Source organism: Calidris pugnax, unplaced genomic scaffold (assembly GCF_001431845.1).
Source record: "Calidris pugnax isolate Ruff unplaced genomic scaffold, ASM143184v1 scaffold68, whole genome shotgun sequence".
Lineage (NCBI taxonomy): Eukaryota > Metazoa > Chordata > Aves > Charadriiformes > Scolopacidae > Calidris > Calidris pugnax.
Genome location: NW_015090921.1, coordinates 6,226,860 through 6,250,311, shown reverse-complemented (window position 1 = coordinate 6,250,311; position 23,452 = coordinate 6,226,860). Strand labels below are relative to the sequence as shown.

Sequence of the window (23,452 nt, the reverse complement as noted above, 5' to 3'; positions counted from 1 at the left end):
TGAGTATGTGAACAAGCACCAATTCTGACCAATCTACAAACCTCAAATACTTCCTGTGTGCTACACGGATCTCTGTAGGTCAAGAGACACGAACTAATTTCCTGACTACAAGGAGGAAATTATGGCAGCTAGTCACGCAAAAGATGTCACATTTCTTTGGCTCCACAATCAGTTAACCATTCCTTTTATTTTCAAGACTGGGAGGTAAACAGCAACAGATTCTCTTCCTTGATGATGGGAGAGATGATCCCTTCGAGAGAAAAGAGGAAGGAGGAGACCTGAAGTAGTAGAGCGAAGGCACCACTGGGAACCTAACGTAAGTAGCTGAGACATCCTTAAAGACGCTTGAGTCCACACCAGAGCTTTTCTGCTCATGAAAGATCACACATACTTTAAGGGTTTACTAAGAGGGTGGATGACTGATTTTGGAATTAAATTTTAAATCCTTAAACAGTTTCTCAACTGTTTGATTATGCTGAGAGGTACGCAGAAAGGAGTCACTGAACAAGGGACAGGATCTTCATTTGTAGAACTGCTAGGGGATTTTCAGCTTGCTCAGCATCTCTATTGCAGAATTTAGGGCTGCCAGGCTGCTGGATAACTCCAGCAAGTGCAACTTGCTGCTCTTCCATTTAAACTCTTGCACAAATATTAAAGGACGAATTAGTGATCTGGAGTCCTCCAGGACAGCCACAGAAACCCATCAGTCATTCTGGCATTGATCCCGTCTATCCCCGACTCTTGCACAAATATTAAAGGATGAATTCGTGATCTGGAGTCCTCCAGGACAGCCACAGAAAGCCATCAGTCATTCTGGCATTTGTCCTGTCTATCCCTCCAGTCATTTCTAAAAAAATTTAGAATTCACAGACAAAACCTAATTGTGATAGCTGGAAGAAGAGTTCCAAGGCCACTGCTGTGATCAGACAAGAAACCGCACCAGCCTTTGAGAGACACCTGCCCATAGAGTGCTTTCTGCCAGCGTTCTGCATCATCTCGCTAACAGTAAAGGCAGCTTCTTTCTGCACTCCAACTGAAGCTTGTCCACAGAGGTGAGTCCAGAACTGCAATTCCACAAATAAAACCTTTGTTTTCCCCCACCTTTCATATGTGGCAGCTCCTGCCCTGCCTCCAGTCATTTCTAAAAAAATTTAGAATTCACAGACAAAACCCAATTGTGATAGCTGGAAGAAGAGTTCCAAGGCCACTGCTGTGATCAGACAAGAAACCGCACCAGCCTTTGAGAGACACCTGCCCATAGAGTGCTTTCTGCCAGCGTTCTGCATCATCTCGCTAACAGTAAAGGCAGCTTCTTTCTGCACTCCAACTGAAGCTTGTCCACAGAGGTGAGTCCAGAACTGCAATTCCACAAATAAAACCTTTGTTTTCCCCCACCTTTCATATGTGGCAGCTCCTGCCCTGCCCCAGGGGAAAGAGGCCAGATAACTAAAACCTCTGCCTCCCTTTCATAAAGGAATATGTAAATCCAGACACCCTTAAAACGGCCATTTCAGAGCTGAGAAAAATTTTTTTGCACTATTAAAGAACTAAAACCTCTGCCTCCCTTTCATAAAGGAGTATCTAAATCTAGACACCCTTAAAATGACCATTTCAGAGCTAAGTATTTTTGCACTATTAAAGGAAACAAATTACACTGCCTTTTTGCATATAACAGTTATATGTGAAATGAAAACATAAAATGAAAAGCTGAGAATTTGCTGCAGCCTGTAAGCAGCAATAAGCTCACACCACCTGAAAAAGGCAGGGACAGTATGATGGGCAGCTCTGGTGCAAAGCATCAGCTGTGACACTGCATGTAGACAGATAATGCTGTCCAAAATAATGTTTTCACATAAGGTACACACACCTACATTGAAATGTTCAAACAACTGTTCAAATTATGAATGTATCTCCTTTCATCAATAATTTAATCCTAAGGCCTTCTCACACACTCCTCATATAAACTATGCTAGAGAAGGCTTCTAGATTGTTTATAACAGAAAGACACTGATAAGAGAAGCAGACCACTCTCCTCCTGTAAACATGTTTACTTTTTCTCCCTCACATGATATCCAACCCCCCCTAAGGATGTAAAATCCATCAGACCCCAGGTAAGAATTTTAACATCTTTCAAAACCTCATCCGGTGAGCCTGAGGAGATCTAAACATAAGGAGTTTGTCTGCTAGTGCCATCATGGAAGCAAACAAGCTGCTTGCATAACTGCAAAGAACAAAAGAGCATCTGTCAAAACACTTCTCTGTTTGGTCTTTACATTATGAATCAAGCTGCAAGCAGAGCTGCCTTCAAACAGTCAATTTCTCACTTCACCTCTCAGATGCTCTGTTAGCTCTTCCTTGTCAGTGTGCTGGCGATCAGACTGCAATGTGACTTTTAGGCTTTCCTGCAATATAAACCTCCAATGGCTGGCAGAGTGTGATTAAATACCACGTGCTGCTAATTACTACTGGTTTTCTATCAAATCTGCTTCTTCAACAGGAGTTAGAGCAAAAAGGACTGAAGACAGCATCACCGGTCACTGGCTGCTGCCTGCTGTGCAGGAGATGGAGTAGGCTATGGATATTTGCCTCATTGTTTATTAGTTCAGTTCTTTCACTCAAACAGCACATCCCTCCAAGGAAGAGGCTGGAAAAACGGCCACAGCCAGACTAGTTAAAAAAACAAAACAAAACAAAGCATGACAAGAACAAGAGAGGGAATAAAATTCCCTTCCCTTTGTTGTCTGACCTCCACCCAAAGTCCCACCACTTGCCTCCCCTAGCCTAGTTAATTTTCAACCCTGTCATCTTGCCAGATGGAATCCACAACTGTACAGTTTAGGCTGACGGGGGATAAGAGCAGTGAACCACCTAATCAGCCAACACTAAATTTCTTCCTCATCAAGCCCTGCAGAAGGTCTACAGGCAGACTTTGTCCTCAGGTTACCGATCTTTAAACATCCGCTGCAGGCCATTCCCAGAAACAGGATATCACATCAGCCAGACCTTTGTTATGCCTTCATGTTAAGTGAGGCTTTCTCAGGCTTTTAATATTTGGGAAGTACTGAACATGTATATTGCATTATGTAATTTTTAGATAGCAAAATTTAGAAACGTGTCAACCGCTAAAACTGATAGTTAAGCAGCGGTTTTTTTAACATAAAAGGAAGAGAATGTTTGATTGCTAAAAAGACATTAAGTGAATCACTTTACTTGACTCTCTAAATTCGTGATCAGCTTGAGCCCAAGCTGAAAACGTCCACATTTTGAAGCCCTGGGCTAAAATCACACTCAGTGTTAGTGAAATAAAACTGCCCTTAGGTGGTTTCACTGCATTAGATCTCCATTCTCCTGCATCTGTGAGTTACAGTAGCTGCACTTACATGCCATCACTACAGAGCTGCCCTTGCTGTACTATACCACTTCTTGATGGGACCAAGATACCATCCTATCCTGCATAAGTACATAAATCCATTTCATTTCAGCCCTATTTTGTAGTCTAAAACATGCTATATTGGTCAGGTTGTATACCTTACCTTTACATTCTGAAGAGAAGCCAGCTCAACAGCTTTTTGAGCCAAAGTTAGCAAATTGGCTTCTTGAGAAACACGTCGTCTCCTTCGTGTGCTCTGGATTACACCACCTCTGACACCCTGAAAATCATTAGTTCTCTCAGTGTTTTCTTCAGCTGCTGCTGCCTGTTTCTCCCCATCTCCACCATTCTGGGCTGTGGCTTGCCTCTCTGTTTCCATCTGGCACAGCTCGCTATTGAGCAGGACATCCTTCTGCCCCAGATCCAGTCTCTTGGGTTGCAAAAAGCTACTTTTATTGTGAGCCAGTGATTCAGGCAGCTGCTGTAATGGGACCTCTTGCTGATGTGTTTGCCAGGGATGCAGAAATAAATTGCTAGGTTGTTCTTCTGCCTGCTTGGAAGCCAACGCTTCTCCTGCAGATGTCAGCACGGCACCTTCTTTGGAAAGTCTCCGTGACCTTCTCGGAAAGGGAATCTGGGTCTGAGGTAGCACAGTCTGTTGGTTCTGCTCAGTTAGAGCCTTGAACAGTTCCTGGTTCCTCTCTGTTTGCTGGAACTGGTGTGCCATCATGTGATGCTGAGGTGCCGCAGCTGCCACGTGAGGCTGTGCCATGGAAGTAGTCTGCTGCAGCCCGAAGGCTTGTGTGGCAGCCTGTTGCTGCTGCTGCTGCTGCTGTTGAGGATAGAAATTTTCAAACAGTTGTAGCTGGGGAAGAGCTTGCTGTTTCTGTTGAGCAGTAAATGCTGGACTGGAAGAAGCTGGGGCTTCTTGAAAGACGTGTAACAGTTCAGGAAGACCCTGCTTTTGGCCTTGGTGACCAAATGCAAGTTGGAAAGGCTGTAACGGCAGACTTTGATTCTGCTGCTGCTGCTGTTTCTGCATCTGATGGAAAGAATTCATTTGAGCTTGCTGTCTAACCAAGGCTTGTTGTTCCAGCTGAGCCTTCTGGGACATCATCTGCTGGACAGCATCTCCATACAAGTCCAGCTGTTGCACAAACACTCCTTTCTCTTGATTTCTTTTAAGGGCATCTGGGTGGCCATAGAAGCCTGGGGCACCAGCATTGGAGTGAGGTCCTTTTGGGTTGCCCCCAAAAACCATACTGTGGTTCCACATCGAAGGTGGAGACTGCCAGTGGCTGTCACCCCTCTCTGGCAACCGGTTTCCCATTAGTGAATTCTGCCATTTGACAGCTGTTACCGCCTGGGACATCATCATTGATTCTCCCCTATCTTGACTGTAAACAGAGTTCATCAAAGCAACATTGTTGGGGACACTTGTTAATCCTCCTGCGTGAGAAATCTCCACAGTTTGGGAGGCCTGGATATTCCCTCCGTGACCATAGTACTGTCCTTCCTTGAGCTGCTGCTGTGGTTCTTTAGACACAGCTATTTCCTGCTCATTGAAATAGGCAGTTCGTTTCCCAGTCCTTTTGCTTGAAGACTTTTGCTGAGCCTGTAGATTCATGGTTCAGTCTATTCTCCCAGCTGCACAAACCGTATTTACAATCCACCCATCCCTGAGGTTGGGGGAGGAAAGGCACAGAAGTCTCTCTTTTCCATTCAGTTTTAGTAATAAAGGGCAGGAAAGAAGTCCAGAAGAAAGTGCATCCACTTCCTTTTTCTTTGCGTGCTTCTCCTGCTTCTTTTCACTCTTATCCTTTGTGGTTCAGAGGTCAGTAGGGTCCACTCAGTTACAGGTCCTGAAATAGAGAAGCAATTGCAGTGAATCATCAACAGACATTACTGGCATATAAACCCTCACGCGATAGGCAACAACGCGGATGCCTGTCCCATCTCCCCTGTAAATGAACGTCAGGATAATATGTGTAAGAAACAATAGATCTGATCTGCTGGAAGAATGTAAAACAAAACAACTTAAGTTTTACAAAACAGATATCACGCTATATATGCATGATGCAACTCCCAATTGCCCAGACTTCTGACTAAGCACTCAAGCTCATTCTGAAGGTTTTTTCTCTTAAACTCCCTCTCATCCAGCCAATTACTTCTACGTCTTCCTGTAGCTAGAATAATCTGTTTTTAATCTGAACTCAAAAACAGAAATCAAAGAAAAACTTACGACTCCCCAAAAGAAAAAAAAATAAAAATGAACCAGACCACGTTTCCCAAAGCCATTTAAAACACTCAGGGGCACGGGAAGGCTGCAGCCAAACACACAGTAAGATGCTCCGTTCAGTGCTTTGAAGGAGAGGCTCAGGCAGCAGCCCATCATTCACCTTCCCTCTCCCAATCATTACACTTGCTTTCCAACTAAGAACCACCCACCAAGCATCCAAGCACTGAAGTCAGGGACTGCATAACCTGTTGCCCTCCTAGATGCTTCCTTCAACAGCTGAGAGCAACTGCTCCTGCTCAGGTCACACATGGAAAAGTAGTTGAGGCAGATTGTTACAGGTACTCCAGGACACCAGCAAATATCTAGTACTGTAAAGCTGCACACATTACAGGAGAAAGCCTTTCCAGAACATGCAGACTAGGAAAATTCTACCCTCGTCCTCCGCAGAACAAAGCTATCCACAAACTTGGGCTTTAGGAGTCTGGTTTGCAGGATTAAAGTCTAACATGTTAACACATACACCAGATTTCTAGTAGCACACTTAAAACCTCTTAAGATTACTGTTAATTTTAATTAAATTCTTAAAACTACTAACAATCAAGTAATTAAGTCTCTATTACTATCTCTTTTCAATATGCACTCTGTTCCACTTCAAACCACACTGCCAATATATTTCAGAAAGATTTTAATAAATTGTTAAAAACCTATTCCTACTGCATCCCTTCTGTTATAAAATCAAGTTTCTCGTGAGTGGAGCAGGTAAGACTAACACCTACATCCCCTCCAATGAAACCTACAACCCATTTCTCTCTCCTTATAAAATTAAAAAGAATAAAACAAAAGCATAGAGCACACCAAACTCCTGCAACCTGAGTTTCCTCCAAACGGATATGGCTACAGTGCAGATTTTAATACTGGGGTGGGGTTGGGAGCACGAGGAGGAAAAGACAAAGGGTTTAAATTAACTTACGCAACTTCCACCTCAGAGGCCAAGCTTGGCTTCAAGGCTACTGGAACCATGGGCCTGTGTTTCAGAGTGGAGTGAGTCACTTCCTCAGGCTGTTACAGAGCTGTTCCCCCCACGCTCCCCCTGCTTCGCCCTCCCTACAAGCTGTGGACCTCTGCCGCCCCGTATCACGGAGCCAGGGCGTTTCTCCCTCCTCCAAGCACAACGTCTCAGCTCGTTTTCCAGTCCTCTTTCAACAGGACAAAAATAACTCTAGGAGAAATTATGGACACGTGAGATGGAAAATTCTCTCTAAACTGCAACCAGTACACAAATGAAGATTTCATAAAGTAAGTTTTTCCTATTTCAAAACTTCATTAGGAGGGGAAAAAACATCCTACAGCAGGAAACTGGATGGCTGGTAGCAAAAATGCAGAGATGGGAAGGCTGCTATATGCCTTTCAGGAGCATTAATGTTACTCTCTCCTTGCTTTTTGCAGCACTGCTGCAAATGTGAGAGAGCTGTCAGCTAAACCACGATACCTGAGATAATACTGTCAGAAACCACGGTCAGTAGTATCTTACTTTCTGGAATCACCACAAGCTACTTTTCTCTCCAAAATAGACAACCTTGTAGCAGTTTTCCTTCCGTCGATGCTTCTGCATGCTTCTGTATTGATCAGTTGCATAATTCTGATAAGCATTATCAGAATTAAAGCATGCAAGGTTTCCTATATATCAGAAGACATAACCTCTAGGATCAAATTTAAACCTGCCAGACAACCTTTAGAAACTCTGCTGCAGATTTTTTACAGTTTGAGGAAGAATGCAAAGATAACTGCCTAAAATCTGGCATACAACTTCAAGGATCCTTTTTTTCAACCCTTCTAAAAAAACCAAACCAAATCAAAGAAACCAACTAAGCAGCTGATGCTTAGTAGTGGTGGCCAAGATTTTTAACACACAAGTATCTAGAAGACCTTTAGAAAGAGGGCTCTCAGGTTAGTGAGAGAGCATTGCATTAGTACAGCTCTCTGAACTTCCACTTGTGTGGACTTTGGCCCTGTTTTTTCCATTACTTATTCCATTAATAAGAAGCCACCAGCATTGCAAAGGCTAACTCAGCCCAGTCTAGAACTGCACCTCTCTAGGAAAGAGATGTAACTAAAGTATTAAGATGCAAAGTTTACCAAAATGTAAGTTCAGAGAGAACCTAAAGGAGAGAAAGGACTACGTATGTACTTGTGTGCTACATAAAGGAAGTCCTAAAAAATACTATACACCTCTTTGGGAAGTTACCTTGTCATTTGAGAGGACTAATAATTGAAGAACAACTGAAGTTAAACCAGCACAAAAATCAGGGTAGTGAAAGTGACATTACCAGGGAGGGAAGAGATTTAAGGTACATTGAACAAAACATGCTTATTGAACATTCCAGCTCTCCCAGCTGCATGAAAAAGAAATAAATCCTAACTAAGGAGATCACCAAGAAAAGAAGAAAAAGAGGATTTGGTGCATCCACTATTAGATGGTAGAAGATAACATTATAAAATTAACTCTTTAAAATTTCTTTCTGTACAGACAAACTGCAGAAAAGTATCTTGTAGGATATCCTAACGATAAATAGTCCACAGCTTAAGATCAAGCGATAGATGTTCAAGCTGCAGCATGACTATGCTCCAGGAAAGCTCACACTTGGCAGCTGCCCTTGGCTGAGCACTGCTGGCTCTATGACTAAGCAGGCTTCCCTCCCTGAGGTTGAGGGATGAGCTCACATTATCATCATCCTAGCCAATTACCAGCTTTGGGGTTTTTTTGTTTTGTTTTACTTTAATTTCAGCACAAGAGTCAGCCTGCAGTAGCGCAGTAAAATGGCAAGATGCTTCCAGGCTGAAGTGTGTTTTGGAGCAGTCTGCCCCTGACCATTTCTTACCTTTGAATAAAGCACAGAGCCAGTTCTCATACCCCAATTCCCAGAAGATACTCTCTCTGGTCTCCAAATACACTGAAGTGTTACAATACTTTGCATTGCTTTTACACTGCACAGAGAAAAAGCAGAACCCAGCATCAGTATATTCTGTTTTAATAACTCTAAGATTTGGCACGCAACATCATCAGTTATTTTCACTTCCAGAAACCTCTGGCAGGCAAGAACATCTCTTCAGCTTTCTTCAGATGAATACAATTTGTATGTCACCTCCTTTAATACTGTAAATACTTTCAGATTTCTAGAAATTTTTCTTATTGCAGAGCTTTCTCTTCTAGATCTAAAAAGAACGTCAAATTAGATAAACAAATACCCAAAGGCACTTATGCAGTAATTTCTGGAATGAAAAAAACGTAAACAAAGTAACTTATGGCACCTTACTGAGAGAAGTTAGGGTTTGCATTTTTAGCTAAAACTTCTCAAGCACTTCTGCACTAAAGCGTTAAAAAAAATCATAAACACATAAAACACCACAAGGGCTAGATTTAGGCAAAGTCTCCTGAAGGACTTACTTAAGTACTCAAGAAGAGTGAGGAGGAGTCTCTGCCTGGAGCCAGGATGCTGTTCTCAAATTAATAAAGTTCCTTATCTGAGGAGTACAGGGCACAGGCACTCGGAGCCACTCACGAGGCTGGTACCAGCCCTGAGCACCCATGGCAGATTTTACTCAACGCAAAGTAGGCTCTGCAGAATCATTTAAAGATCCCTGTCTATTGCAACCATCTTGTCCCAGTTTATCATTAGCCTGGAGATTTTGCTACAAAACCTTTAATTTAAAAAAAAATAAATTATAAAGTTAAAAGGCTATTTGATTTAGAGGACAAATTAAAAACACTCAATGCAACCATTGCAACCATCTTGTCCCAGTTTATCATTAGCTGGAGAGTTTGCTACAGAACCTTTATAATTTATTTTTTTAATTAAAGTTAAAAGGCTATTTGATTTAAAGGACAAATTAAAAACACTCAATACAACCATTTAATACAAAATATCTTTATCTTCCTTTAAAACTATTTGACTGTATACTTAAAACCACCCACCATTATTCCATTTCTTTAAATATTCTCTTCACTAAGTATGTGCATATTTGCACAATTTCACACATCAAGTTCATGACCTCACACACTGTGGTAACCTTAAACTCCACTCTTCAGCCCACCTGCTGAGGGCTCTGCTCTCCTGTGCCTTGCTTGGTTCATTTGCTACACCACCTGCACCTGGCACAATAAGCAAGTTTAAATTTTGCACATTCCTAACCTCCTTTGAGATCATTTGCACAAAATTGTCTCTGACAGAATGCTGCAGAAATGACTCAGGAACAACTCTGACTTCTCCTCAAACCTCAGCAAAGTTAAGGATGCAGACAATAGTGAGCAGTCGCAGACCATCTTCTATTTCACTCCTTTAACCTCAGCTTCTAAATACTTCTGTTTTAGGGTTTTTTTGCACGCGAAAATTAAGAAGTGTTCCTGGGTTCTAGCTAATGTACATTTTCAGCCTTAACTGCAACAATGCTGTCAGTTCCTTACAGGAAATCTGTCAAATTAGAGTGATGAGAGTCATTTCTCACTAAATCCTCCTGCTGTCAGCAACTCAAATTACTGATCTCCCCTGTAAGAAGCTCAATCACTTTTAATGAAGATGAACAGATTCCAAGAACAATTTTTACATTTCAGCCAAATGCAGCAAGCTACTCAGTGTCCTTCTGAGGCAACCAAGCCCTTCTTCTCTAATTTGCTCATTATTATGGTCAAATCCCGCATTTATGAAACAGGTAAAGAATCATGACATACATTTTACTAATGGGGAACAAAAACAGAGGAACTAACTCACTTCTAACATCACAGAACAAACCAGGTCAAAAAAATCAAGAACAGAATATAGGATACTAGCTACCAGTTCCCCTCCAGCCCTGCAAAAAAGCACAGGTTTAACTTTACATGCAAGATAAAAATTGGGTGTGCTATTCATACACGTGCAGAAAGGGCAAAGAAAATTTAATTCCTCCAGTGCAACAGCAGGACAGAAGTAGTTCAACAGGATAGGTTTTGTTTCTGGTTTTGGTGGTTTGGGTTTTTTTAGAATGACTGGAGTCTTACAGGGCATCACAAACAAGAAACTTTTTCCAGGCTAACAGAAATTTGTCCCAATGGGTGCACCACCTATGAAACCACCACCACCACCACCTGTTGAAACAGTCTTGAGTAAGAACCAAGAAAGTGATGAAAACCTGGGACAGTTTTTGTGCTTGGTAAAGAAGATTTGCAAAGCTTGTTGCACAGCTTACCCATATCCTCTGCTTACCCTGCTCTACACAAAAACAGCTTCAGTCTCTCCTGCACACTCACTTTGTCAAATTTTCTTCCAGACAGTTCAGCTACATCAAAACTCCTACAGATTGTTTGCAACGTCCCACTCACCACCTTCAGATACCTTGAAGAGGAAGGATAACAGCAGAGCTTTCCTACATATTGCCCCAGGAACAAACAAGAAAAAACAGAAAACAGACCATATTTGTAAATTCTGTACAGCAAAGGGCAGCAGTCTGTCTTCTGAAGGCAGGCAGTGGAAAGCTCAAAGCTTCCGAGAAACACATCAGTGTCCATGAAAGCCAAAAACATAAATCAAGGATGATGGTTTTATGTCCCTGTCATCTTCGCCCAAATGTACAGCATTTTTCACAGGTACCTTGAAAGGCTGTCTCTACAGAGGAAAGTGTATTTTCCAGGAGTCCAGCACCACAGAAGAGCAGTGACTGAAGCCCAAAGTGAACAAGCAAAACCAACCAACTGAACAGTCTCCAGTTTAAAAGAAGCCCGCTACAAAAGATTATAGGTAGGTTACAGTCATCCCCCCAATACTTCCGAGTCAGAAACTAATCTAGAGAACTGTATCAGATGAAGTCCTAGTATCAATAAAGCCTATAAAATGGGGAAGGTTTACTTGCTTGCACAACACTGCCCAGCAAAAAAGGAACTCTACAGTGTGCCCATAATAGGGGCAAAGAGATCAAAGGGAAGCTGCTTCACAGACAGACAACAGCAAAAGGGAAAACACAGCATCCAGGAAGCCTGACAACTTCCACTTGCCTGGAGGTGCCTGCCTGTGGCTAGCAAACACATACCTAAATAAGTAGTGCACATCCAAGATGTTTATGGCCTACCCAAATCCTCACTTGATTAGCCCATTTCTATTGCTAAGAAAGACTGAAGCTGTGACTGACTTCAGGGGCACCTTGGCCCTGAGGGCAGGATGGTTAAAATTACTTTGCTACCACTTTCCCTTTCCCATTTTCAGAGGCTGGGAATTGATAAAGCCGTGTTAAACCGCTACACTAACCAGAGAGTCAGAAGTGAAACCCATTAGCTCCGTGAGCTGCAGCAGCAGGGACAAGGGTCTTGCTGAAGGACCATGTGCCACCAGAATCAGGTAGCTCATCACATACCTGACAATTACCATCATAGATTAATTGCCTACAGCAAGCAAAATAACACACAATGTAGAATTACCATATTGTTTGGGAAAAATATACATACCCAAGAAGAAAATATTAACTACACCTCATGAACTAATCAAACCAAGGAGAAATACAAATCCTACTTAAGTAATACATTTTGGTCTAACCAATAAAGGATGTAATAAAGGAGAAGCAGTGAAAATGTGTTCTCATAGATGTTATTTAATTAGGCAGCTTTCTTTTCTGTTCAAATGGTCTTAAAATTCACTAACTATGCATTCTGATTGTATTTCAACCCACCATTTAGGTATTTGGATGTGGTTTTATTTATCCCTATCACCACAAATTTCCACATTCCATCTAAACACACTGATATATTCCAGTACGCACAAAGTTATAGAGAAGGATTTTTGATTTTTTAATTACGGGGTCTGAATTATAGATGCGCCTCAAAAAGAAGTTTTCAGATAATATTTCTATGAGAGGGGAGTCGTGTACTTTCAAGGAACACTCAAAAAATAACCTATAGTTCAGGTTGTCTTCCTCAGTTCAAGCTGTAAACTCAGTACAGGTATTAGAGGTTCACTTTTCAAAACACACATGTAATTTTCCACATAATTTTGTTTTAAAGGGATGAGAAAGACACAAAAAGTTGTTACAAAGAAAACGTGCTGGTCAGACTTGTCCTGACAACAAATGAGCCAGGCAAAACCTGGCTTCCACAAACAGCTCCACCAGAACAAAATCAGCACAGATGAGGAAGAAAACTATTAAAAAGGCAGACTGGAATTTTAAAACTTAGCAGATTATTAAACAAACAACAAAAGGGGAAAAAAACCAAACAACAAACCACAAAACGTCACCCTCATTTATTTTTAAAGGAACTGACAATGTTGTTTCTACCAGCTATTGAAAAAGTAATACAGCAAATATAAATTAGCTCCTCTATTTAATTTATCCTCAAAACTTCAAGTGGTATTTCCAAAGTAATTGAAATTTTGCCCAAACCTCATCTCATGAAAACAGGAGACTCATGATTTGCACCAAACTCATCTTTCATCTTGCACAATAACAACATGCAGTTCTTAGAGAGAACTTTGAGAAAAAGACAGCTACATAAATTGGACTTTTGTAAACAAATAGGCAAGAAAACCCACCTTTACCAATGGCTGTGCAACACAGTGCAGCCTTATCCTTTAACAAAATAGGGATATGGTATGTTTCTTAAATTAGCGAATGTTTATAAACTGTACTGAAGTTAGGAATATTAGTTATTATAATCTGTCATCATGATAAATACCATGATCTGAAGAGGCTTGGGCGGCCTTAGAGCGCAGAAAGAGCACAGCAATTAAGGAGCATGAAACGCTGCTTTCAGGCTTCTTAAAGTTACACGAACATACTATTCTTCCCCACTGGAAATGGGTTAACAGTCCTGCTAATTGTAAGCACTTAGATAGCTATTTTAAGCTTTTTTGTTTGGCGCTGTCTGGGAAGGTAGTTGCTAGCAACAGAGAGACCAATACTCCAATATGTAGGAATTGCAGCAGGCTCTAAAGTCCAAATGGCAAAGAGCAGGCCAAAAGCTTCCCCCTGCCCTGGCGTTCACATAGCTGTCATAACCACAACGTGTCCTTGGCTCCCAACAGCTCTCCCACTGCAAACACACCAGAATTGCACAGATGCACCATCTGGCAAACACACCAGAATTGCACAGATGCACCACAGAAAGAGACTAAATCTCTCTGCACTTTAGCCCTGAGAAGAAAACACATCTGAATGCGCTGAACTGTAACAGGATAGATTGCTGCAGGTTCAGTTCTTTCCATCTTGACCTCTCCAGTGCTCCATCACAACACCAGACACACACGTAGGTGTCCAGTGTATGAAATACCACTGTCTGAGCACTTCACGGATTCCTTCAAGGCTTTGTAAGAGGTAACAGCCTACAAATAAGGGAAGAGAAAGGTGAAAGTTCATAGAGATGATGACACTTTCCATCCCCAGAGGTTTCTTCATGAGAGACATAAATGTACTCAATACCTAGACCATAGCTCTCAGCAGAGACACTCTTGACACCATGAAGCAGGCATCATCATTTACCCAAGTCTGGCTGGAGAACTGCAGGGACTAATAGCAGAGCTAGAAAATCAGATGATCTGGGATCAATTTCCAGCTCTACTACAGACATGCATCGTAAAAAGACCACTTCAGATCAGTTCATAAAATGAGAACAATACCTGAAACCCAATACGCTGATATTCATGAAGTATTTTGAGGTCATAAAGTCCTATTATCTTTAACGGGGTAGATGGGGATTCTTCCACAAAGAGCTTAGAAGTCTAATTTGAGACATGATGCAACAGGGTAGCAATAACCAAAGAGGGGGGAGGGGGCCAAAAATGAAGGAAAAAGGTCACACAAATAATAACATAGTTGTTCTTTTGTTATATGCCTCTCTATGCCTCTCTCGACCCAGAAATATCTTCTTGTTTTTCAGCAGTTATTTAAGCTGAAGCAGTGCTGATCTTGGTTTGCCCACATCCACACGCTTGCAGCCAGCCAGATGCCGGTATTAACTAAACTAATCTATTATAAAACTAGTCAAGTAGTTGGTCTTTAACAGCACTGACAGGACTCTAGCTCAAATTTCTAAAATTATGTCTTTTAAGAAGTTTTGTGTCACTGTTGAATATAAAAGGGTCTTTTTATTGTGCTGGTCTGTTACAGGGTACAGTGAGCCCTCGGCCATGACTGGGGCTGTCGGGCACTGCAGCTCAGGAAATGCACACTGGTTAGTACTGGGGGAGGAACACTGGAAGACATGGACAAGCACATGGATCATCACAGGGTGGAAACCAGCAAGGTTTAAAGAATCCAGGGGCCCAGAGAGCACTCCAATTTCTTAATCAGATTCGGAGCTCCCTGCCAGTTACCTGCCCGATCTCCTCCTTGTAGCCACAGGGATTTCAGTGGAGGAAGGAAAGAGCAGATGGTTGGCACCAATACTGGATCAAATACAAAGCGAGCCTCTTCCACTTCTGTAGTGGCTTATTTGTATCCTTACTAACATTATAAAGCACTTCCACAATTGGGCATAAGTGACACCAGCTTCAGACTTACTCAGAGCAAAGTCAGATTCAACTCAACAAGCCCAACTGAAGCCAAACAAAACACCTGCACTGTGTAACTATAAAGGAAAAATGTCACTCAGTAATAGCACGAGGAAGAGTGACCTCTATTAAGAGTCCTTACAAAGCTATTTTAAATTGAGTAAAAGACTCAGTTCTGAGTAAAACACAAAATTAAGGCTGCAACTATCAAGTTCAATATCACAGGAAAAACTAAAAATTACACATTAATCCACATGCACATGGAATTCTCTGAGTGTTAAGCAGATCAGAAACAGAACATGCTTTTACATTTCCTCCTGCACTCACATAGTTTGCTCTCCGAGTCCTGGAACAATATAAATACATCCTTACTGAAGTCATAATATTTTGGGTCAATAATCCCACATTACATTTTAATAGCTTTATCTGCTAAATATACAAACTATGTAATTGCTATTGACAAGAAGAGTAAGTTCTTCCCAATTGTGGAGAAAAAAAACCAAACAAACAGGCCATAAATGATTGGAAAGTCACACAGCAATGTACTAGAAAAAATGATAAGAGAATCAGTGCTAAATACTTGACCATCTCCAGAAGAAATCATTCTGCTTTAACACACACACAAAAAAAAAACCACCCCAAACTAAAACAAAACCAACCCCCCAAACTTTACATAATACAGTTTTCACTCTCAGAATGAAAGGCTGATGAACTAATCAACCCTTCAGGTGTATGGATTCCATTAACCTGATCCTCTCACACAGAAGAAAAAGAAATTCTGAGATTGCTGCTTCTTTACCATCCATAGTGGCCTCTGAAGGATTTTTCCACACCAGCCAGACAGCACTCTTATTTCAAATAGTCTAGTTCAGCTTATGTTCCCACTGTTCCCACAGCTTCTGATGACTTTATTATTTTCAAAAAAACTCCAAATAAGAACAAACATCCAGTCTTCTGTCAACAGGCTGACATTTGTTAAAGAGCTCTCCCGCTTTTGGGAGAGGTCTACAAATTAATCAAGGCAAAAAAAACCATTCTAAGAGTTGCTACACTGAAGAAAAATTTCATTTGAAGAAAGTAGTTGAAGGAACTTGCCCACAAACAAACTGGATGTTATTGGAATACTTAACATTTACATAACACACTGCAACAGCTAAAGACATGTATTAACACCAACTCATCCAACCTCACAAGGCATCACATGCAACATTCTGGGTTTTTAACAGGTAGACAATTTAGTCTCTGTTTTGCACAAAAGACCAAAGTGGTAGCCAATAGGAGATTATTCTTCTGGAATTCCTTGATCTCACTTTTGTCCACCGATCACTCCTTCATATTTTGCGGATACAGACTGCATTTGCATGATGTCAGGTAAAGCATCTTCATTTTGAAGAGATGAACTAAAATTCAGAAACTGGTATAGAATACTACTTCTTAAAATACCCCATAGTTCTCCCCCGACCCTGATGTAAATGTTAAGGCTATTTTGATATAAAAATCATAATGTCTTCTAAAGCACATAAAAGTTCTCCTGCCCGAATCTGCAGAAGAGCTACAACATTAAAATATATACATGGCAGTGTTGTACTAGAGATCTCTCACCAACACTCCACAGACGCAGCGTTCTGTGATGCTGCTGAACAGTCCACGAGCTGTGGGGAAGGGCTCTTCCACCTGCCTGAACAGTACTGGTTGGGGGGGTTTGTACTTTGTTTTTTAAGAAAATGACAATGCTAGCCAGGGGTACTCCTCTTATTGTCCACATCTTCATTTCTTGCACTGTAGTACAGAAAATGAATTACAGGACTTTCTATTTGACACAGTTGTATGGCCTCACAGTCATAGCATAACAGCGCTATATACTCTTTAATGCATTTACTCTGGCAACACCTCTATGGGAGTGAACGACTATTATTCCCTTTTTATTGAAGGGGACTAAGTCAGAGAGAAACAATAAAGTGACTTCCCTGAAGAGGTCTATGACAGAGCAGGGAACCCAACTCAGTGTCAGGCCAGTGCCCTACCCTTTCAATCACCTTCAGTCTCGACACAGAGACTGGAATCCCAGTCTACAGAGCCTAAATCCCATTCCAAGGATGGCTAAAGTACAAATGAAGCTTCCTTGAAACATTTCTTCCTATTTCAGCCTACCCATGAGACTGTATGCCATACACAATAATAAACCCATGATAAGCATGTAGCAGTGAACGTAGGTTTACTATGGATATAAAAATTTTAATTTTTTAGCTTTTATTAGAATTGTCACCTATAAGGCATATACGCATCAGTGATACACTAGCCTTGGCTGCAGTAGTGTCCAGGGGACACACAGGGCGATTCAGGAGCACCAGTCAGCCCTATTCAAGGTGCAAACGTGACATTGTTATTAATTTTGTCTAGGGATTAGGTAAGAATGCCAAACCACCTCATCAAATCCCTTCCCTGCATGCAATTACAAATTCAAACGAACAAAGAAGGGAAAGAATGTACTCATTTCTAGCTCTAAGTAGATTAGCTTTGGTACATATTTTCATCTGTTTACATCACTTATGATTACCACAAGCATAAAAGCACACTTTGGAATCAGAGAACAAAATAAATAAAACAATATGAAAAAAAAAAAAAGGAAGGAGAGGTCTTACATCCTGTAAGACAGCGCTTTTAGCAATTACCGTGACATGTATATTCCTCCCATCTTTGCAACCCCCTTCCTGACAACCACTCCAAAGGAAACAAATTTTTGTTCTTTTCCCACAACTGCAACATCTGAGGCACCACAAATGAGAACCAGCTTTCAGGCCCACGAGAAACGGATGTGTCGGAGTCGCACGTGTTCAGAGCCCACCCGCGCAGGGACAAGCCTCCACCCCCTGAACTCTCTAACCCAATCTTCTGTTTAAGCCTGCCTCTCCAGCCAAGTTAAGAGCAAAACTCGTACTGATTTTTAGCAGGAAGACGGCAGGGATGGCAGCAGTTGGTCTGCAGGAACAAGGACTCTTTCAGCAGATGGCAGAAAGGGCTTTGCTGCTGCCACCACTGTCCCTTCTGAAGCCCCGGAGGTGGGGGATGACCACAGTCCTCGGCTCTGCAGCCACCAACGTCAGATTTCTGTCATTTAAGGGAGGAGAGGGGGAAGGGAGGGGCAGAACCATCACACGTTTAGTTGTGAAACATAACAAATGTCATGGAAAAAACAGAATAGGCCAGAGTTTTTTAAATGCGAACACTAGAGATAAAACTGCAAGTCTTGTTTTCCTCCTTTCCATAAAAAGCTATGTATTTATAGCAGCTGCTTACAAAAAAAAAAAGCCTTGAAAGTTATGCATGAGGAATGCTAAGTCACAGTATTACTTACAAAGAAAGAACAAGTACTAATTTGCACATAACTGCGATGAAATTCACCTATTACAGTAGATTAAGTTGTTACATCAGTTCTGCTCCTAAATCTCCCACCACTTACATTTGTGGCTTTGTTCTCTCTCTTCCTTATTAAAAACCTTGAGCACTCAGCACAGAAGATTCCCCTACTGACAAAATCTGCCAGATCAGAGTCACGAAAGTACTGTCAGAGCCACAGAACTGAATAAAAAAAGCAGAAGAAAATTCACACTCACTACCTGCACACAAGACCACGAGGAAAAAAAGGTTCAGAGAAACGAAAGGCTTCTACATGTAGGCAGTTCCTGCACGTAACAAGCTACATTTATATGACTTCAGCCATTTCTAAACTTACAGCTTTGCTTAAACAAGGTTTCCACATTCTCCAGGTACCCTCAGCCCAGCTTCTGCGAGACGTGTGACCGTGGTGTTGGCAGAAAGCTTCTCAAGAGCAGCTGCAAAGAGACAGGGATTCCCCCGAGCAGCAGCTTCAGAGGCCCGGGGCTGAAGATCGTACCACTTTCGATTTTAGACTGAGGTCAAGGACAATGGTTTCCTTTCATCTTGCAACAAGTAGGAAGCTGACACGTGAGAAAAAGGTGAGACAACAAAAAAAACTAGCAGGAAGAAGAAAATATTTCCCTTCTGAAACCAGAAGTATATCGGTCCCTGCAGACGCACTTCCTCTTGCACCTACATTCCCAGCACATTTTGTCCATTTTCTTAAACACAATGCCCTCCAGTTAAATATACTTAGTTCCGCAGAGATCATGGCAGGACAAACCATTTCCAAAGACATGAAAGCCCCATCCTATTAAGCAACTGTAATAACTTCTTAGTGTACCTTTTTTTTTTTTGTAACTTCTCATAATTTGTAATTTCTTTAATATATTTTTTGACTTCTACATTACCTGAAAATAATACGACAGATTTGGACATAAAAAAGCTACAACCAATAAAAAAGGTATTTACCATTTTAATTATACTTATCAGCTCCTCTCCTTGAAGAAATAGAAGGTTTTCCCAAACAATTCACTTGTTAATATATATCTTTTAATTTTATGCACAGATATTTGCATGGTGAAGAGGAATTAATACTTCTTTTTTTGGATATGGAAAGAATATCGTGTGCCAGATTTCTCAGTATCATTGGAGAAACTGCTTATAGTTTGGAAGAATGTGAATTCTCAAAAATCAAGTGAAGAGTTTCACGCACATACCTAACATGCAGCAGACGGTGAATTTAAAGGTTCAGACTTTAACAGCAGTGGTTGGAAGAAATCCCACCTGTCAGTTGCGCAGCTCCCAGTATCACTTCACCAGCTCTCTAGTCAAATTCTAAAATAAGCAGATCTGCAACTCTAATGCTAAAAAAGGAAATTGCTTACCACGCTCCAACTTTTCAAGCTTTTTATACCTTAAGCAAGTAAAACGACACTTCTGGTGGTCTTTGAATAAACAGTTTGAAGTCAAGTCCATAGCAATAAAGACACTCTGTTTGCCTAGCTGCAATAGTAAAAATTTCCTCAGCCGAATATGGACACGTCCCTTCTCTGTTCATTCTGGAGAACTAACTCTTCAGTAACAATATCCACCCACTGTGTTTCTTGCTAATCTGTGTACTTACAACAGTCCCTACTATTGAGAGCAGACTTAGCTGCTTCACTAAACCAGCCTGGGAATAATTTCCACAATCATTCCGGGGAGAAATGAGGGGAGATGTGTTCTTGTAAACGGTTAACACTCTCCCCCCCTCTCCCTCCAAGCAAATGGCACACACCCACAAAAAGGCAGGGGAAATAATTAACCTTCCAACTCCTGAATTTTGGCTTCAATTCCCTAAAGCAGCTTCATGCACGAAATCCACATGTGGAAAGAATAATCAGTGGTGACCAATTTGCTGAGGATTGTGGAAAACTGGCCTGTGGAGCACAGCGAGCCCTCGCCAGAGATCTGCTGCTGTCTCTTCTGCCACATAGACCCCGCTGAACGTGCACCGCAAAAGCAGCACCATGTCCTTTTCAGGCATTCTGGAAAACCTCACTGTTTAAAAGCAATCACTGGCCACCTCTTCCCTCCCACACTAAAGCTTAACAACCTCTTTTTCTCAAAAAAAAAAAGAAAAAAAAAAAAGGAAAAAAAAGACAGACATACAATTGTAAATCTATACACTAACTTAAAGTCACTTTTTAGTCTTTAAGGCATGCAACTCCATCACATGGCCCCCCAGACACTGGCACCATTTCTGTCAGGAGATACAATCCATTTATTTTAAGGCACAGAAGGGTGTTGTTTTAATCTACAGGTTTGCTTTCAGTTTGAAGCTGCCTGTTTAAAGCATCAGTAGCAACTCCCTCTTCATTAATGTATCTTAGCATTTGAAGATGAAGTGATGACCAATACTTCACTAAAGTATTCATGAAAGAACTCCCTCATTCATTACAGAATAAAATCAAACACCTGGAACGATCTTATACCAGTTCCACTATTTTAGCATCCTAATTCTTTCCTGAAGCAGCAACAGCTTTCGTAAGTACTGTCTGCATATAATTTATTATTTTTCTAACCAAAGTGAAATCTGTATTTTGGAGGTGGCAGGGGAAGACGATCCTCCCCTGCTCCCTCTGAGCACACCAACATCCAGTGTGTTGGTACCTCTGGCCCATAACACCTCTGTTACCCAGGTCCACTCACATTGCTTTAAAAGAACAGCTCCCAGACACTTCTGTAGACATCTGGGGGCCAGTATATTTTAATGTACATTGCTGTTGTAGCTCATGGCCTGCGTCTCCCTAGCTCCTTTTGTTTTTCAAACTCCCTAAGATGACCACCTAATTCCTGCTAGGCAGGGAGTAGTGTTCTCCAATCACTGCTGCAAAAAGCCAGCGTAAGCACAAATTTCCATTTATAGCTCTCAACTACAAAGTTTTTTTCTCTTGTTGAGGCAAACACTGGCCTCAGTAGGATTATAACCCATCTGTGCATGTATCTGGTAGAAGAGTTATTTCCTCTTAACAGAGGGTTATATTTATTTAGCCATAGTACAGCTGCTCCAAAGCCACTTGGAGTCTGAAAGCGTGCTTTTCTGATGTTGCCTTCCCCAATGAAATGCATCAGCTGCTCTGCAAGTCCCCAAGCGACAGCCTGAAGAAACTGAATCTCTCAAAGGCTTTGTGTCTACCCTACAGCTGAGCTCACCGCTCTCCAGGGCCACGAGGGACCAGGCTGCACCCAACACCAGGCACCTGGCAGCCCCCCTGCCCCTGGCGTGCCCTGACCTGTGCCTGCTGTGGCATCCAGGCCTCTCCCTCCATTAATTTCGGACCCCCAGGCACGAAACACCCCTGCAAAGACAGGGGAGGCAGCACAATCGCAGAGCAATGCAGCCCATCCAGCAGGGCACAGAAAGGCATCCTGCAATAGTCATTTCTTTTAGGTCTTGAATGAGGATTTTTCAACATACAGCCCCCTCTATTACTTATACTACATGTTCTGCAACGAAAACACGCGGCTTCTGTTTCAACTTCTGCATTAGAACAAAAGCAAGTTCCCTAAAATGATAAATTAGATTAAAAAGAGCTACATCACAGTGTTCAGACTTTGCTAACAGGGAAGGTTTGGGGTTTTTTGTTTTATTTTGAATATTAAGCAACCATACAGTGCCACCACAACCCTCAAGAAAAAACCTAAAACAAAGCATCTCTCTCAACTGCTTTAATCCTCAACTTCCAAGAGATGCAATCAATGGCTTTCAATGGAATTAAGGCCGTAACATACTTGCAGCCTGGTCAAAGGTGGTGTTCTCCCTTATAGCAGCATCCAATGTATATTTAGATATTTTGCTTGGCAAGAAGAGGAGACTAATTCTATTTGCAAAGCACATTTTGTTTGAAGTCTCTCAACTGCTTTAATCCTCAACTTCCAATAGCTTTCAGTGGAATGAAGGCCATAACATACTTGCAGCCTGGTCAAAGGTGGTGTTCTCCCTTATAGCAGCATCCAATGTATATTTAGATATTTTGCTTGGCAAGAAGAGGAGACTAATTCTATTTGCAAAGCACATTTTGTTTGAAGTCACAATAATAAGCAACACCTGTGATCATAAATCAGCTGTATTCTATCTTGGCTATACATTATACCTATACTGTATGTATACATACATACATTTACAGGACTACATACACTGCAAATAAAAACCAATTTAAATGGAAGAAGTTCTTTATAAGTAGTTTACTTAAATAAAATTTTTCTTAAAATGATGCTTTATGCCCACAAACAAGCACTACACAAAAAATCTGATTGAATTATGAAGGCTTCAGCATATTAATAATGTCTTTGCAGGCATCAAGGAATTGTAAAAACATTCCCTTATTTAATTTTTGGAAATAAAAACAATTGTTTTGCTTTCAATAAGTTCTTGTAAGAGATGCATCAGGGACTTTGGCATTTTTCCATCTCCAAAAATTAGATTTCATAACCTTGTCAGTTATCAACAAACTATTAAGCAATATGAAAGTACAACGATGTATATTAATAATGTCTTTGCAGGCATCAAGGAATTGTAAAAACATTCCCTTATTAATTTTTGGAAATAAAAACAATTGTTTTGCTTTCAATAAGTTCTTGTAAGAGATGCATCAGGGACCTTGGCATTTTTCCATCTCCAAAAATTAAATTTCATAACCTTGTCAGTTATCAACAAACTATTAAGCAATATGAAAGTACAACTATGTATTTTTTTATGTTTGACCAACAAGCTGTCTGTAATGATTAAACCTGTATTTAAGACAATCTAGAAAGGGGAGGAAAAAAAATTATTTTTTTATGTTTGACCAACAAGCTGTCTCTAATGATTAAACGTGTATTTAAGACTATCTAGAAAGGGGAGGAAAAAAAAGGGTTTTTAGCTGGAAATACTTTAATTTTTAAAAGCTAGTGTGATGAGGAAGCTTTTATTCTTAA

The 23,452-nt window shown here is 41.1% G+C and overlaps 1 protein-coding gene across 2 annotated transcripts in view; it reads right to left on the bottom strand.

The window, feature by feature from the left end:
- The window catches only part of ELMSAN1 (ELM2 and Myb/SANT-like domain containing 1), a 42,965-nt gene extending 24,013 nt beyond the window's left edge, over positions 1–18,952 (bottom strand). For both annotated transcript variants that reach the window (XM_014950348.1, XM_014950349.1), the window contains exons 1-2: positions 18,846–18,952; positions 3,534–5,232 (exon numbers count right to left, since the gene is read on the bottom strand). In XM_014950348.1, the coding sequence (XP_014805834.1) occupies positions 3,534–4,997 (1,464 nt within the window). In that variant the 5' untranslated portion in view covers positions 4,998–5,232; positions 18,846–18,952. The remainder of the gene's footprint in view (positions 1–3,533; positions 5,233–18,845) is intronic.
- Between the last annotated feature and the right edge of the window lie 4,500 nt (positions 18,953–23,452).